General features: G+C 34.3%; 1 protein-coding gene across 7 annotated transcripts in view; it reads left to right on the forward strand.

The window, feature by feature from the left end:
- KCNB2 (potassium voltage-gated channel subfamily B member 2) overlaps positions 1-14,692 on the forward strand; it is a 182,884-nt gene extending 168,192 nt beyond the window's left edge. For all 7 annotated transcript variants that reach the window (XM_087931384.1, XM_087931381.1, XM_026705889.2 and 4 more), the window contains one exon: positions 6,555-14,692. In XM_087931384.1, the coding sequence (XP_087787510.1) occupies positions 6,555-8,699 (2,145 nt within the window). In that variant the 3' untranslated portion in view covers positions 8,700-14,692. The remainder of the gene's footprint in view (positions 1-6,554) is intronic.
- The last annotated feature ends 4,397 nt before the right edge of the window (positions 14,693-19,089 follow it).

A 19,089-nucleotide genomic window follows, 5' to 3' on the forward strand; every position in this document is an offset into this window, starting at 1 on the left:
TTCCCTAATAACACTTCTGGGCTAAAGAAAAGTAGAACTCAGGGATGAAATGAAAATGATGGTTTCTCATTCATTACTTGATACTTTATAAGACCTATCCCAGAAAGAAAGAATGCTTAGAGACCAGCTTATTTTAATTGGTCTATAGACTTCACCCTACCATAAAAATTTTTATTAAGCATTTTCATTTCATCGACATTTCTATTGATTGTTTTATGTGATGAATTTATTTTCACAGTTCGGGACTGCATGTTTCTTTTTAAATTAAAAGCTTACTGAATTGTAAAAGCCAATGTACTAAAAGATTTTTCTTTCCCTTGTTGACTTACCTATGAACAAATTCCACTGAAGTCACTGAAGCTTAAATTCTATTCAGATATAAATAACTGCTGAATACAATCCAGTTGTAAAGTGTAATTGTAATGACGTAGATGTCATTGAGCTCAGTTTTTTTGTAACATGCTGACTGTGGTATTCTTGAAGTCTACATATCTTAAAGTTGATAAATTTGAAAAAAAAATTATTGAAAGCTTATGCCATAATACATAATGAGGGACATCTGAGACCTTTATGTGATGTATATCAAAAGTAAGAGAAGCTGGTTGGAAAAAAGTAGCAATAGGAAGTTGACTAGCGTGTATGGCTAGGGAACCTGGCACACTCAAAGTTGTAGTTCAGGAATTGATTACATCTTCCAGAATCCCTCACCATTGGACACACAAACTGCAACTTGTCAGTGTTAGCAACATTTAGGAAGGCATGATGCAAGCCAGTAAAAATTGTGAATTGAAAGATTTACCATTCTGTCCTTCATTTATTAGAATGTTTAAAGCTGGGTCTATGGTTAAGGGCTTTATCATTACAGAGTGTCATTTCAGGTCCACTGCAGGTTATTTCCATGCTCAGCAGTTAAAGATACTGAGTTGTCAACTGGAAAGCTGAGAGCCCAGGTTCAAAACCCAAGCACCTTTGCCCCAGCTCCTGCCCACTTAGCAATTTGAAAACATGCAAATGCAAGTAGATTAATGGGTACCACTTTGGTGGGAAGGTAACAGTATTCTGTGTGTCTTTGGCATATAGTCATGCTGGCCACAGGACCACAGAAAATGTGTTCAGACAATGCTGGCTCCCTCAGCCAAGAAATGGAGATGAACACCACGCCCAAGAGTCAGACACAACTGGAAGAGAAACCTTTATCTTTACCTTTGCAAATAAGCAAAAACATTTAACTTTATTCCAGGTGTCTGTTTTCCACAAGTTACTCAAAGAAGACAGAATACATCAGACTAGCTTAGCTGAGCATCCTGCAGCATCTATCACTTGACAAGTGCATAGTTTAGTCTAAAAAGAGATTTTGTGTGTGTGCCTATAATGATAAGAAGTAGAAAAATGCAAATGAAATTCAACTGCTCAAAATCAGGTGAGTCTTTAGTGACAGTCACAGTTTCTTATTATATTTTATGTTTATAAGGATAGAAGAATCAAAGTCATATGCAAAGGGCCTATTATAATAACCATGCAGGGATGTCAGCCAACAACTTCTGTCAGGTTCTTAAGACAGAAAATAGAGCAGGGAGGGAGGGGATGGAGGGAGGGAGAAGAAAAGGGGGAGGGAGGGAGGGAGGGAGGAAGGAAGGAAAGAAGGAAGGAAGGGGGGAGGAAGGAATTTTACTGGGAATCAGGATAGCAACAGAAATACAAGCTTGTTTTCTTTAGTTTATATTTTTTTATGAAGTATTTACATTGCTGTAGTAAAAATGAATACATACGAAAATTAAAAAAGAGGAAAAGAGTAATAAGAAAAACAGTGTAAGAAAGAAAGAAAAAACAGAAGAAAGAATATGATAAAAAGAAAAATGTTACTTCCCACCTTCATTATAAGTATACAAATTAATACCTCTATCTCCCCTATAAAGTTGCAGATATATCTTCATCCTTATCCCATCCCTTATCTATAAGCAAATTTATAAAACCTCTAATTTTTAATCCTAGTATCAGTAAAAAGTCTGCAATTTTTGTCAGAACTTTACAGATAAATGTCTTATTTTAACCTTGATCAAATAAACCAACTTTATATTCATTCCTTTACTTCTAATAGTTGCAGTATTTACCTAATTTAAATATTGCTGTAGTATTAATTTCACTCTTCTGCACAATTCTTCAAGGGTTTAACAAGTCTCTTTTATATATTCAATAGACAATATTTTCATTAATTCCAGGTTTGCCATTTGTATTTCCCTTTTAATTTTTAAAATTTTAGCCAGAATATCCAATAAAGTATCATTTTCCAAATCATTCTCTTGGCCTGTCATTTGTAATTCCACTTTAGAAACCTTTTTTTTTCTTCTGTCAAACAAAATTTGCTCCTCATCTGTCATTTCCTCATTAACATCTTCTGGATGTTATCTATCAGACATCATTCCTGACACTGATGATAATGGTAGTTATCAATGTCTGGGTCCATTTTCAAAAGGTGTCCTTTAATACTTCCAAAGTTACGACATTATATGTCATTTTGTAAGCCCCTTGTACAATTATACAGTAACTGACACTACAAAGAAGCTTCTATTGTTTTCCCTTTAGTTCCATCTAGTGTCCATTTTCTAAAATCATAAATATGCTTATCTTTGTTATTGAGCCAAGATAGCGAAAATAATAGCAATAGCACTTAGACTTATATAGTGCTTTATAGTGCTTTACAGCCCTCTCTAAGTGGTTTACAGAGATTATAATTCTAATAATCTCACAAGAAGCTATTAATTGTTTATATTAATTCCAAAATCTCATAGTAAAAGACAATATTCCAAATTTAGCTGGACTCTTAATCCATTTGTAACTTTATTAGATCAAAATTTTATTTAGGTTTTTTTGTTGTTTATTTAATGTTCTTTAAGCTCTTAAACTTTTGATTAATCTTACTTTTGTTCAGAGTTGAAACTACCAAAACTCAGTAGGCAACTTTTCAAATTTATCATCTTAAATAACACCTAATACTTTTAAGATGGTAAATAGGCAACTCATCAAAGTGTTTAGAAAATTAGACTTATGCTAAAACATATTATTTTCAAACATGAGGTTGTAGTGTGCATTATTCATGTTACATTTTCCTATGCAGACACTTCAATCAGAATAAAGCTGGAAGGGACCTTAAAGGTCTTCTAGTCCAACCCCTGCTCAAGCAGGAAACCCCATACCATTTCAAATAGGCCCTTAGTTTCTCTTTTTTTGCACTTTTTCCAAAGTTTCAACATCTTTTTTGTAATGTGGTGACCAAAAGTTAATGCAGGATTCAGGTGTGGTCTTACTTAGGATTTATAAAGTGGTACTACTTCACATGGTTTTGATTTCATGCCTCTGTTTATACAACCATGCATTATATTAGCTGTTTTGGCTGCCACCGCACACTGCTGGCTTATGCTTAAGTGATCTTCCACTGGACTCCAAGGTCCCTCTTACAGTGGCCCGGTTTCATCTAACCTCTTTGTTTTTTCCTGCCTAGGTGTAAAACCTTGCTTTTCTCCAAATTAAATGTAGTGTTATTGGATATGGACCATTGTTCAAGTCTGTGAAGATCTTTTTGGATCCCGAGCTTGTCTTCTGGGGTGTTGACTATTTCTGCCAGTTCATTATCATCTGCAATTAGTCATGGAATATTTAGATTTGCAGGGGATGGGAAACAGTAAGAGATATTTCTGAAACAAAGTATTTTGAAATTATTAGAGATGTGGGACTCTGACACAGAATTCAACAAAGAATCCTTTGAGCAAAGGCAAGGATTGATAGGCTGGTGTTAAAACAAAAGAGAGGGCACTAAAACAACATCATTAGTATGTACATCTATACAATTTCTAAGTGCTTGGTATTCAGATTTCATGTTTCGTTCATGGTAGCAGCTAGGAAACTTGCAATTTGCTTTTTTTAAGGAAAACATTTTTTCCTGGGGAGAAGAGAGAAAGAGATGCATTATTATAATTGCTATTTTTCCAAGGCCAGCTGCTGTCATGAATACCAGGATGGTATAGTAGAGACATCTTCTGGTTAAAATGGGAAAGGCTTCAAAGTAATTCATGAGAATTCTACTAAGAGAGTGACATCATTTTTGTATGGTAACAAATAATACTGGAAGAAGATTACATTATTTTCAAAAAGTGCACCATGAAAATGGCATAACTGGTTCTAACGTATTGGTTTTCTATGTGCAATTGAGTCGTTTTCATATATTTTTGTATTCCAGACTTAAACGACATGGCACATTTGCTAACAAGAGCTTCATTGCATGCAACAAGATTTTTCCCACAGTTTTTCTAAAGCATTTTTCTATGTCTCATAACCAATAGTTTTAGAAACTAATTATTCATGGTTTACCACTGCAAATATACAGATATTCAATCTATTCAATCCTACCTTTGAATGAATCATATTGTCTTCATTCTTCTGTGTATGTGCATAGAATGTAGGCTTTTTACAGTGAAATGAGGCTTTGAAATCAGCCTTAGTATTGCCAGGCAACTAAGGAATCAGCCAAGGGTAAATCTGAAAAGTAATGATAGTTTAAAGCCATCATATATTCAATATGTCATTGAATAAGAAAGCCTGATGACAGATAATGATAGCTATTGTAATAGGAGAAGTTCCACTTTTGTGCCCATGTTATATTATTATGCTTTTGTCAAACTTACAATAGTTAGAATTTTTTTTAAAAAAATAACTTTGGTTTATGATGCCTTGAACTACACTGGAAATGTAAAACTAGAAGCATGCAAATTCTGATTCAAGTGGTAAAAATAAGGCCCAATTAATAATACTTGAACGCCAGTGTTTTTAGTGGTAAGGATGCAGTAAATTTTTAACCTATTTTGAAATATACATGTTGGTGCAGATGTTGGACCATACAATAATTATTCTAGATAATATGGATATTTTGCATCATACTCAATAAGGTTTTTAGAATAATTATTCCTAAGTTTCCATAAAATTTTGTGTGTGTGTGTGTGTGTTTCATTCTATTAATGTACAATGTCTTCTCAGATCTGCAAAAGCTTCAGTACTTACTTCAGTACTTACAGTACTTAAAGGTTAGGTGATCTTAAAGTTTTTATCTGGTAATTAATCTGTTTTAAAGGACTCTATAAGATTTATGTATCTATACATTCATTTATTAGAAGTATATTTGTAGTGGAGATCAAAGCAGGATACATAGTTTGTCTTCCCCTTCATTGGGCTGAGAGACGCTGGCAGCTCCATAGAAGATACAACGTTAATATAGATGGGATAGGCTCACCAGCAATAAATAAATAAATAAATAAATAGTCTAATTTAACGACATTTTATCAAAAGTTAAAGTAGAAAATGCAAAAGATCCCAACCTGTTAATATTCCATTTTTATGTTATTAAGTAACACATAATGTTGCAATCTATATATATTGCATTCATCTGAGCTTATTTTCGTATTTTACCTGGAGACAGCTCATTCATAAATCTCTTCTTACTTTTAAACAAGATTACTGATGTAGTTTTTAATGAAGTTATTAAAAACATAACTTCATAAAATCATATACAGCATTTGCTAAACTGTAAGTACCACGAAGTACTAAGATTAAGTCCATGGGAATATTCAGCACCACAATTGTGGACAGCTCAATCAAATATCTCTGTTTTTCTTTTTAGCATTAATAATGAACTTTGCATCTTACAGATTTGTCATTACTTTTCATGTTAAGTTAAACGTTTTAAAATTAGAAGTGCAGCCAACAACATTTAGATGGCAATTCCTAAAAAAGTCAGTCTCTCTAAAATAATAATTATCATGTTAATTTTGGTTTGTGGCATTTTTTTCTATTTAAGAAAGTTGTATCTTTTAATATTCCTATTAAGATTATATTAAAATGATGCAGAAGTCATAGTAGATTATAACCAGCCTTCATTAAAGCGATTTCTTTGACATCTTATACTTCCCCCTCTGGTCAATGTAGCCATGTACACAAAACAAATTTGCAGGCTTCCCTGGAAACTGACTCTCAACTTGCTTTTGAAAGATGAAGCTTAGTTAGTATTTTTGTAATTAAAGATATATCCAGTATGCATTTAACAGAACAAATTCAATTTGCTTCTTTTGTTACATCAAACATTTACTGGGCACTTAATTTAGGATAACAATTAGGAAAAGAATCTCATCTGTCTATGAATTGAGAGTTGTGGTCTAATGTGCTATTCTTAGAAAGCAGCTGATTGAAAAAAATGCTGAACTGTATAATTTAATTAAGCATCTGGAATAATTTGAGTTGTATTAATGTATCTTATTCCCAAATATTCCCTTTGAAATTATTTAGGATAGCATTGTCATATAAATTAGGTTTTCAGTGGAACTATTACTGTGGACCAGCACTTCAGATGAATTAGTTAGGGGTACTGGCAATAAACCAGCATATCTTACTGCAGTAAGTCAAGAACAACAGCCTGTAATTCTGTTATTGTGCTATTTTTTTGGTTGAAATGTAAGCATTATTTGTTATTTGTTAACCACAGTTTTCTTATTTATCTTTCTTTTTAACAGATTTTGGCCATTGTATCCATATTGTTCATTGTACTATCCACCATTGCTTTGTCACTCAACACTCTACCTGAGCTTCAAGTAATTGATGAATTTGGACAACTAAATGACAATCCTCAGCTTGCACATGTTGAAGCAGTGTGTATAGCATGGTTCACTATGGAGTACCTTTTGCGTTTTCTGTCCTCTCCAAACAAATGGAAGTTCTTCAAAGGTCCATTAAACGTGATTGATTTGCTAGCCATTTTGCCCTATTATGTCACTATTTTCCTCACAGAGTCCAACAGAAGTGTGCTGCAGTTTCAAAACGTCCGCCGTGTAGTTCAGATATTCCGTATCATGAGGATACTGCGGATCCTTAAACTTGCTAGACATTCAACTGGACTTCAATCTTTAGGATTTACCTTACGAAGGAGTTATAATGAATTGGGTTTATTGATACTGTTTTTAGCTATGGGAATTATGATATTTTCCAGTCTCGTGTTTTTTGCTGAAAAAGATGAAGATGCTACAAAGTTTACAAGTATTCCTGCATCATTCTGGTGGGCTACCATCACCATGACCACAGTAGGTTATGGTGACATTTATCCCAAAACTTTACTAGGTAAAATAGTTGGTGGATTGTGTTGCATTGCTGGAGTGCTAGTAATAGCCCTCCCCATTCCCATCATAGTAAACAACTTCTCAGAGTTCTACAAGGAACAAAAGCGGCAGGAGAAAGCTATTAAAAGAAGGGAGGCGCTTGAACGAGCGAAGAGAAATGGAAGCATTGTCTCAATGAATTTAAAAGATGTCTTTGCTCGCAGTATGGAACTGATTGATGTAGCTGTTGATACTGATAAAACTGAGGAAGCAGCCAATTCAAAGGAAACTCCCGATGACAACCACTTGTCTCCAAGCCATTGGAAATGGGCCAGAAGGACCATGTCTGAGACAAGTTCTAATAAATCCTTGGAGAACAAGTACCAGGAAGTGAGCCAGCAAGATTCACATGAACAGCTAAACAACACAGCAGCAACCTCCAGTCCTCAACACTTGAGTGCTCAGAAACTTGAAATATTATATAATGAAATTACAAAAACTCAGTCTCAGCCTAATCTGAATTCCACCTACCAAGGCCCTTCAGTGAAACCTCCCCTCTATGAGGAGGAGATAGAAATGGAAGAAGTTACTGGACAAGGAGATGCATCTATAACAGGACCCAAAGAAGTCATTCCTGATATGAGAAGCACTTCTAGCATTGACAGCTTTGCCAGCTGCGCCACTGATTTCACAGAGACGGAGCGGTCACCTCTTCCTCCATATTCCAGTTCTCATTTGCAACTAAGATTTCCCATTGAGTTTTCCCACTTAGAAGACCAAACAGCAAAAGATTCCCAGCTTTTACCATTTATGAAAGATAAAATATTTGCTCCCAGGGATACCTGCTTTGATTACTCCTCAGTGAATACAATGATGAGCTCTGAGAGCTGTCCTCATCCTCTCCTTCATGGTCACTTTCACTTTGACAATGCCATGGAGAGTCCCAAAAGTTCTTTCAGGGGAAGCAACCCTCTAAAATCAAGGTCCCTTAAAGTTAATTTTAAGGAAAACAGGGGTGGTGCTCCACAAACCCCACCAAGCACCACAAGGCCATTGCCAGTGTTGGCAACAGGAGGCTTCCTACAATATACCCCTCAGCATATCAGCACTATCCTCTTAGAAGAGAATTCACCACAGGGAGAAAGACCCCTGCTGGGTGCAGATTCTTCTGGAGCTTCTAAGCAAGCATGCCCTTTGTTCCCCAAGCAGAAACGTTTTTCTTTCCCACCCAAAGAGAGAAGTTTCACTGAAATAGACACTGGTGAAGAAGAAGACTTCTTGGAAATCCCTGGTATAAGGCACAACAGGCAGTTGGATATCAAAGCAAACTGCTTTGGGGATAAACTTAAGGATGGGAACTATGTAACAGAAGATTCTGAAGTCAGTTCTTCTTCACCCAAACATTTGGGTCATAATTGCACTCAAGACATTTACCATGTTGGAAGGGAAATAACAGGGGACAATAATCAAGAAGGTCACAAAATGGAAAACCATTTGTTTTCCCCAGAAATCCATACAAATCCTAGTGATCCTGGTTACTGTCCCACCAGAGAAACCAGCATGTGACTAATTAGGACAGCAATAATGACAAAACTTATTTCTTAAAACTGGAATTAGCAATGCCTATGAAGGGAAGGGAAGGGATGCCTTGAAAGTAAATAAAATATTTTTGCATGGCATGAAGAGTTGCTTAGTTTAAGTACAATTTAATTTAAAAGCAAACTTTTTTTCTAACAAAAGATAAATCAGGAAAAATGCAACAAGAACTGAGTAAAATAAAATGCTCTTTTCAGATATGATCTTCTGCAATGCTTAACACTGTTAATACTTTCATTTATGGTTGTAAATAATTTTAATTAACTTTTATTTTTTCCTTTTGAATTTCAGAATTTGCACATGAAAGAATGAAATGTTGATTCATATGTTAATAATAGTGTGAAATAAGGTGCTTTGATTCTGCAAAATGCACATTTTGTAAATAATTTGGATTTGCTGGAACATGTCCAGTTATCAAGGATTTGTAAAAGAAAGTTTCTTGGGGCAGATACTTCTTTCAAGTCCACTGCCTGGAGGATTTGTATAGATTTATGTTGCAGAATTGCAGCTTATTCTTAGAGCATCTTACTTATCTTGTTTTCTCTTTAAATCCACATCCAATGTATGATATTTGTTTAAGCAAATTGCAGTGTTTTTAAATTTCTTTATGAAGTGAACCATAGCTTCAGGTATTTTTATTTGCATAGATGTTGTGGATGCACTTGCAGCTTCTTGGAAAAAAATTCTTAAGACTGGGCAAGATTTAATGACCAGGAATTGAATTTTTGTTATACCTGCCAAATTGAAAGCAAACAAAAAAAATTACAAGAAATACAATTATTTTTATGGTAATAAAATGTGCCAAATGACATGAAAATTGATTATTTTATCCTAAGACTTTAACAATGTTGTAATGTTGCACTATTGTTAAAATCTTACTATCTGTAGATTTCTTGTTATTGTATATCTGCTGTTTTCTTTAACAGTAGTGTGTCATTTGCACGTCATTTTTCATCCCAATTTAGTTACTATTTGGTTTCAGAATGCTGTACCAATATCATTTCATGAATCAAAGAATTGTCACATATGAGAAGTCAGAAAATGTATATTTCAGAGGAGATTATTAAGGTTCACACATAATTATCACCATTTCCATGTAATTATAGCAATTAACACACAGAAAATGGAATATTTTGAAACCTCCATTGTTCATCTTCATGATCTCTCTCCCATCCAAGCACTCTAGTCAATCTTTTTTTTCAGATTTCTATAACTAATTTTGCTAATAAAGATCTAATTCATTAATTATTTTAAAATCACAAAATTCAGTAGGTTTAAACAGCATTTTAACTGCATTACATTTTTAAAAAAAACTTTACATATTTCTCAGTTACACTTATTCTGTAGGGCCAGGGAGCAAAATTGGAATTTTAGGAACTTGTAGGAATTCAGAGTGGGAAATAGAAGAACTATCAGCTAGTAAAACTCACTTAGGTCTGTCATTTTCTCTAAGTCCAGCTTACAACTATGCAGTGTTCTCTTGTGGGATGAAGTAAAGACAGATCCCTGTGTAACTCTAGGAGAAACAAAAGGATATAAATCGAACAAATAACATAATAAACCACATTATGCAAATGAGAAGATATCTTCTGTGGCTCAATTAGATCTCTTTAGAATTATATATCAATTTTCCCTAATGACAATAGGCAAGTGACACATTTTCAAATAAAATATAGCCCTCCACCCATGTTACTTTCTGAGAATGACCAATCCAAAGCTCTTTTTATGTTTAAACAATGCATGATACGAAAGGCCCACACATGGCTTTGCAAAGTGCCAACCCGTGTTCTTCTTTCCAGTTAAAAGAATGTTTTTAAAGCACATGAAGCACTGAGGAAAAACATCTATTGCTGATTTTTTGTATAGATAAACAAAACTCCAAATTTTCCCTAAACTTTTTTAAAACACAATTTTTATTTTGTTATTTGCACCAAAAACGCTTTTAGTGGAGAAAATATACTGTACAGGTCATGAATTTTACTTCTCCTAAATACAGTTCCACAACTGTAAACTTATATTTCACACTTTGGACCAAATATTAAGCACAGGATATTATCTGTTTCAAAAAAGATGTTGTTTTGAGTTCCTCTTAAGATTTCCTTTTTCTGTTAAATTATATATCTTCAGATTCATATTTCATTAATTTAAATACTGGGGCTAAATGTCGTTTCTAAAGCAGCCCATGTCTGGTCATTAAGTCTCAAAGGATTTATTAGTTCTTCATGAAAATCAAATTAGTTTTAATTTTGCATAAGATTTGCCTTAATTGCATGGCAATCCACATGATCTAATTCATTTTTTTTTTCATAAAGCTCCTTTATTTGTTTTTTTTTCTTTCACAGTTAGATATTCCCATTAATGGAGAGCAAATGCTAGCTAATACTTTTTAGAGATGTTGTTTTATTATTCCAGTTTATTTGTTTGTTTATGTCCCACATACAGTTTCTGCCTTTATTTAGACAGTTGTATAACAGTCAAAAATAAAGGCTAAATGAAATATTAGCCTTAGATTAAAGCAGCTTGCTCAGTAATTTCAATGAAATCATGATTTCCTTCATAATGTCTACTCAAAGAAAACTCTTAGGAGCTACCATAACTTCTGAGATCTAAAAATCTAAAGTCCAAAAATGAAAAGTTGTGTTTCTCTGATTGAATGATAAATATCTTTATCTTTATGGTCCTGATGTTGTATCACATAACATGGACATTTTAAGTTGCTATCTTATAGATCAAAAAAAGAAACTCATGTATTTCTTTAGATGCACTGAAATATTGTAATCTGTTTCCCACACCAAGTCAGTTCAACTATTGTTTCAAAAACATCTGCTACTGAAAATATAGTTTTTAAAATCTTATTTCAAATATGTTTGCAAAGTAATTCAACTGCTGTTACTGAAAGCTGATAATCTGCTTAGGAAAAAAATGAAAATTTATGAATTGCTCTTATAATAGTGGTAAAATAAAAGATGCTTCTTTCATTCTGTAGAGAAACTGCTACTAAATGCCATGTGCTTTCATTCTAAAGCAAGTGTTAGAACTAGCACCTAATTAAAACAGTGACTGATTTTAAGGCAGAAATACAGGATCTATGACTTTCCTATCTGCTGAATTTAAATTTTCAGTTCTTTTTTTTTGGCCAGAATGGCTAGAATTGCTGAAATTGTCTAGTTTCCCCACCCCAGCAAAAAAAAAAAAAAAGTAATTTGGCCCGATGATACAGAATGGCACCCAAGCCACTAAGAAAATATAGATTGTTGACTTAATTGTTTTATTTTCACAATCGCAAGCTTATGAAATACATTAATGATGAGCCCAAAGTTATTAAATGGATAGAATCCTGTGGAGGGATTGAATCCAAATTTGTCCCACTCTATACGAGCTAGCTAGCTAGCTAACCAACCAAGTAACCAACTAACTAGCAAACCCTAACATTTTTCATTCCCTATTGTCTAAAATAGAAAATTCTCAACATATTCACCCAGAAAACTTTTGATCGATTTGGATATTTGTGTTCCATAATCAATCAGTCAATGAATCAATCACATGTGTAGCAAATATCTTAATTCACCAAGGTTCATTTTTCATTTTTATTTCAAAAGCAAGCCACATTAAGCTGAGGGAAAAAAAGAATAGAATGTTTTCTTCCTTTTAAAGTATAGGATATTTATCACAGGAAGTGATTGTAGTAGTATTCAGCTATGATGGATGGATATCTGTTTTTCTTGTTTAATTATGCTGTAATTCTGTAAAATATTTGATCCACTAAATGTCTTGAGGAAATTGCTGAGCCAAAGCCAGTATGAAAAAAAGCAGAAAGAAAAATAGAATTCTTGTGAGTATGCGTAACATGTTTAATTTTTTAAATATATTTGCTTGTTAATTATTGTAGTAAAGAGCAATATTATTATTTTTTCATTCCAATCCTCTTACATATCAGTTATAATTGAAACCACCCTTTCAAAAATATTAATTAATTACAGTGGTATATGCTTGGCCATTCAGGTTCATTCTTCTAGCCAAGTTCAGCTGAAGTCAATGGTCAAAAGAAAGAACAAATAAAAGTATCATATGTATTATGTTTATGTGAATAAATAGATATGTCCACTTCATAGCAAATTTTCAAGGAAGGGAAACAAAAATTAAGTATAATAAAAATATTTACAATCTGGTCTTAAGCATTTCCCTTCTACTCTAAAAAAAAAGGTAAAAGCAGTTTCCCCATTCTTCACATTCCACCGTTCTATTGACAGGCTTCTCAAACTGTCAGTCTAGCTCATTTCTCAGTAACAACCATAGTTGTGCAAAGTAGAAATCAGTGATCCTTCAGATGTTGCTGATACAATCCCCAGCAACTCTCACGAGGCCAGGTTGGCTTGGGTTGTTGAGAGCTGCAGTACTGGATTGGTCAAGTTCCCCAGCTTATTTCTTGCTACTACATAGTAGAAGATAGAAAAACAACTGTGGATTATGCAGTTCCTCCTCAACCTGGTGCCCTTTATAATTCAGTTTATTGCTCATCCACATAGAAGGGAAATCCTGACATTGGATTTACAGTAATAGGGTAGGACAAAAATTTATTCCACAAAATGTACTCCCAGACATAAATGCTGCTCAAAAAAACCACTGCTCTTATCCTCAAAACTGATTAGGAAGGGTCTGGTGCAGCTAGGTGAAAAACTGCCATACCTGCATGGAAAATATCTTTTGCTCACACCTATGGCAGGAAAAAAGCAGCTTATGGTGGTTTTTAAAATTATTATTATTCACCCAGTCCAGAGCACTAAAAAAAATTGCATCCCAAGTCCCTGGATGTGGATGAGAGATTGAGACTTACACTTCTTTATATTCTCAGCAAAATATGCAAATCTCACCCACGGACATGATATACAAGTCAGTAATGATTATGCTAGTGATTAAATACTTAGGGATAAGTTTCCTGAAAAAAATATTGCTTGTTACATTGAGATAACTGTACACAAATATTAAATGATGAAATCCGCTCTCATGTTTATAGGTAATATGTTATAACTGATGTTTGTTTCGTATACAAGTATCAGGGATTCCATTTATTTGAATTTAACATTGTTTTCTTCTGAATGCTGTGAATGCTGAAAGGGGAAAAAGCACAACAGTATTTGATGATGATGATGATGATGATGATCACTTCTTTTGCCACAATATGTCTTTACTATTCAATTTCAAGGAATGGCAGCATTATATTGTCAATTGCTAAATTACTGCAACAAGTTCTCCTCGTTTTTGATTTTTTTTTTAAACTAAGAAATGTATTTTCAGTGGGAGATAAAGACATGCAGATCTTGTCAAATGCCCTGCTACTGCCTTTATAAATGCCCCATATTTTAAAATGGAAAATTTTGCTAGTTTTGTTGAGCATATTATTCATCTTTTAAGGACGGCTGCTGGGCTGAAAATAATATTCATATAAGACACGGCAAGACTACTTGCTTGCATTATTTATTAGGAATGACTTAGTTTCATCATTTTGTATAGAAATACCAGCTTACCCCTTACCTTCTTCTGTCGTAAACCATTAATAGAATTTCACATATAATAGTATTCATTATCAATGTGTTTGTATGAATGTTTCCATCTCAGCTGCATTTTAACATCATGAAAAGGAAACGTGATGTTTCAAATTTTTCCTTTCCTTTACTATCCTTTTTTCCCTTTCTTTCTTTCTTTCTTTCTTTCTTTCTTTCTTTCTTTCTTTCTTTCTTTCTTTCTTTCTTTCTTTCTTTTTTGAATTCTGTTACATTTGCTGATCAAGTAAATATTTGTGCACAAATCAGCATATAAATATGCATGTTGTAGCTGTATTGTACAATTGTTCAGCATCAAGATACTTGTTTATTTTCTGTCAAATGTCTGTAAAATAAATTGCATTGTTCTCCATTTCCGTCTGCCAGAGCAAGCAGAACAGTAAAATAAATGTGTAAATGAGTCATCTGTGTCTCATTTCAGTTCTCTGCATGAAGCCCCTTTGCCTTCAACATTACATACATATCAAAGTCCCAATCCATAGCAATTTTTAGTTTCATCTCAAGGAGTGAGGGAAGCTGTAGAAAGAAATATTCAGAATGCTGAGAAATAAGAGAGTCCTACCATTTTCATCACTTGCCTTTTCTTTCAATGGTTACGTTTTAGACTAAGTATGTTTGGCAGCAATTGCCATGAGACTTTTCTGGAATCAAGCCCTGAGTCAGGCAGCTAAGCCTAATGATTTGAAACAAGGCTTATTTCACCATTCCATTTTACAATAGCCTTTCTTTTTTAATAATTGCGGTCTCACATTCTTGACCTGTGTTTGCTCTAAAGCAGCACCAGTGGGACTGCAGAATATTGCTGATTCTACCGCATGAATTTAGCTTTGAAGAAAGGCTGACAGGACATCTTTCTCAGAAATGGCACTTTGATTTGGACTGGTTGCCATGTATCAGGCTGCTGCCTTAGGACTGGGGTCTCAAGTACCCAGTGTGGCATCCCACATACCTATGGCCAACTCTCACCAGGCTCCCCATCTGATTTTAAAATAAACTGACTATATTCCAGCATCTTCATCATTCAAAAATGCCTCTATTAATTCCATGAGCATATTTTGATTTTAATATTTTAAAAGATCCCTGTCCATAGCCTGATATTTGTAAGTATGTTCAGTAGCCTACAAAAATAACAAAACAACATTAGAATATAGGGGAGAAAGCTATAACATTACCAGTTAATAATGCAATGAAGTCATGTTTTGTAACCATGTTGTTTCCTATGGCAGTCATTTCTTCAATGACAGGGCTCAGGGACTCCTGTCCTAGGGCTTCCTCAGTATCACTGGAACTTGTGTAACTATCTCTTCAGTCCTCTGGTACAACAAAGACCTTACAAAAGCATAATTATTTTATCTTTACAATACTGTATTTTTTTTTGCAATGTACCTTGAGGGACAGGGGAGGATATCTGGAAAGATTCGGGATATTTGAGTATTTTCTACTTATTAAGCTGTCAATGGACATTTGAAAGAAATTTGGGTCTTGGATGGATATTAATGAACACAATACACTGGTGACAACATGATTCAAGTGCATAGCCTCAGTGTGATCAATATTTCTTGAGAAAAACATTGTCCATAACGATATTTAATATCTTAAAGTCCTCACCAGCTCATGCACCAGCCCTTAACTAATTGTGGATGACTCAAGAATAACTAAGCAGAGTTGGACTTGATTAGAATTTAGGTTTGATTGGGAAGTCTATCAAACATCCCTTAGGGAGGCAGTGGCAAACCAGCTGTGGGCACCTCATGAATGAAAGCAAATATATGTGTCCCAAATAATGTTGCGAGACCCAATCTGGGTTGGTCACTGGGACCAGAGGTTTAGTTTTTTGAGCTTTCAGACTTGTGCTGGAGTCCATTCTCAGAGAACTTCAGTCTCACCAAAATGTTAACGAGACATATTCTGATGAGAGAAAAGTTTCCTGGATTGGCTCCAGCATGAATATGAAAGCTCAGAAGACTAAACTTCTGTTTCTGGTGATTGACCCAGATTGGATACTATTTGCTTCTGTTCTGAAAGCAGAACTGAAGTCACGCTCAAGAAAGTCTTTACCTTAAAACTTATATAAGATTCTGTTGCTGTGAGTACCATAAATTAATTAGTAGTATTTTTTCTTTTTGGTGCCAGGAATTTGTTAATTAGGTGGCACCCCCTCTCCCCACTCAGTAGCAACTGATCAAATGCAAACTTAGGCAGTCAGGATAACAAATAGAAATATGCCTCAAAACCTATTTTCAATTTAATCTTCCCATTTAATTCAATCCATTATTCCTGCTACTTTGACACTGCAATATTGCTTAGTTGCGTGTTGTTGCAGGACTGTGGATTTTTCTCAGGAGATACATTGTACAATGTGGCTAGTAGTGTTGGACAAGATCTCTATTGCCCCTCACCATTGGCCATTCTGGCTTCAGTCAATGGAAATGAAGTTCAATATCTGGATGATGCCTGCATGCTAAACAACTCTGATATATCATGTTTAGGAGTTATTCTGAAGTTCACAGTTTTAAAAGGAGTCCACATCAGCCACTGCCATTCTAGAATTTCTAATGAAATTAAATCTGAAAGAAAGCATTTTTGACATTGCAGAAACATAAAACCAGAATGCTTCTGTTAATACTTAACCCAACAGCCTGCATTAATATGTAGTTTTCAGGTATATAAGATATATATAGTTGAGTAAAATAAGTAGATAATTAATTATTTAAGGCTAAGAACAATGATATTTGTAGTCCAACTCATCTGGAGAATAGGAAATTTGATAGTCTACTTTGTTTATTATTAAATGGCAATTCATAAAGTATCAGGCTGACCAGTGGTGGGATTCAAATTTTTTTACTACCAGTTCTGTGGGCATGGCTTGGTGGGCATGGCAGGGGAAGGATACTGTAAAATCTCCAGTCAGACGTGGTATTTGCCGGTTCTCCAAACTACTCAAAATTTCCGCTACTGGTTCTCCAGAACTGGTCAGAATCTGCTGAATACCACCTCTGAGGCTGACTAAAATGATCCTGAAACTCATGTATTTCACTAAAATTCAACTTGATTTCTGCAAGTGCTCAAAGTCTGCCTTTTACAGCTATAAAAAAAAGAAAAAGACATGAAGTAATCCTAGCTGTACCTTCTATCTTGGTAAACATTCTAAGTAATGAATGGAATGAGATAAGCATCTTTTGTAGATATGTATTGGTTATGCTTTATCTTAAATATATAAAAATGGGATTTATTTAAATGCTAAAAATATTGCATATACGATTGGGATCCTCTGAAGAAAAACTGTTAAGTTTATCCTGGTTAGGGGAAAAACAGAAGCATAAGAAGACATAAGGTAGGTGATTTAATTTATTTATTTTTTATAATTAGATGACTGAAAGAAATAGTTTAGCTACCTCACTCCTTTGGATTTTCAAGACATAAAGAACTACATTAACTATACAAATTCATTTTATAATGTAATTTTGAATTCAAAATGTATTCCATGACATTTATTATTGCCATTAATCTGCAGTGCCTCGCATAACAATCATGGCAAAAAAAGGTCATAAAAACTCCCTTAACAACTGTCTTGCTTAGTAACCGAAATTTTGACCTTAATTGTCATTGTAAGTTGAGGACTACCTCTATGACAAATATTCTGAGTGAGAAAACAATTTGAAGAAGGCCAACAGATATTCATGGATTAAATTTAAAAGATATTCATGTTTCCCACATAAGGGAAACACTTTGGACCCAATTTCAGTGCCCTGGAATAAAGCATACCCAGCCTCACCTGTCTCATTTCAGAGCTAACTGTCCACAAAGCTCTCATTCCCTTTGGATTTCTAGAGTGTTGACATCCTAAGATTGTGCTGGAAATGATCAAAAAATAATAGAATTATATTTCAGTGGCTGGAAGCATCCATTCAATTGGGAGTGTCTCTAGTGATCAGACAAGAAAGTCAACCCTTTGATCAAAGTCAATTTTTGGTTGGAGGGAATATAATGCCTTTTATTATAATTTGCTAATATGCCTCTATGTTTTGTGTCCATAACTGACTGCTTGCTATCTTGTCTTGTTGTATTAGGTGATTCTTAATTGTTAAATCGATTGTTCCTTCATATAATTTAAAAAAAAGTTTTGCTTGATTTTGCTTCTTCCATTACAGACAAGCAATATTATGTTATTGTTTGGTATTATATTGGTTATTGAATATATTGGTAATGTTAGCATGTTTTCCTGATTCTCCACTGGTTAAATTCACTTCATGTAGTACAATATCGAGTTTGGCCTCATGTATAATAGCAGACATTTTGTATTTGTTTGGATTATGTATTTTGCCTAGATATCATCTTACTTGGGCTTACAATAACTCCAATTAACCCTTAAGCTAATTGGCAGCAAAACACCCTTTCCCCATTGTATTCCACAATATATCATATAAAGATACAATTAACATAAACACCCTCTCCCCATTGTATTCCACAATATATCATATAAAGATACAATTAACATAGCCACTATTCTTCTTTTGGCTGCTACCACCTCTAGTCAAAGTGCAATCTCACTTACTTGTAATTTGGCATTGAGGGCATAACATCCTGTAGCTATAAAAGTCCAACTAATTATAGTATTACATCATCTCCTGCTGTCCTGGATGCAACCCCAGTCACTTGCAGTCAGGATATTAAGACTATACTAAGATACAGTCTAGCTGTTCAACTTCTCTAGTTATTTCTCCATCTCCCCAGAGGTAGCCAGAGATAATATCTGGGCAAACAATATGTTTTACAAGTTCTTAGATTCACACTATTGA

This window comes from Pseudonaja textilis, chromosome 3 (genome assembly GCF_049901715.1).
Source record: "Pseudonaja textilis isolate UNSWEBS1 chromosome 3, rPseTex1.2, whole genome shotgun sequence".
Classification (NCBI taxonomy): Eukaryota; Metazoa; Chordata; class Lepidosauria; order Squamata; family Elapidae; genus Pseudonaja; species Pseudonaja textilis.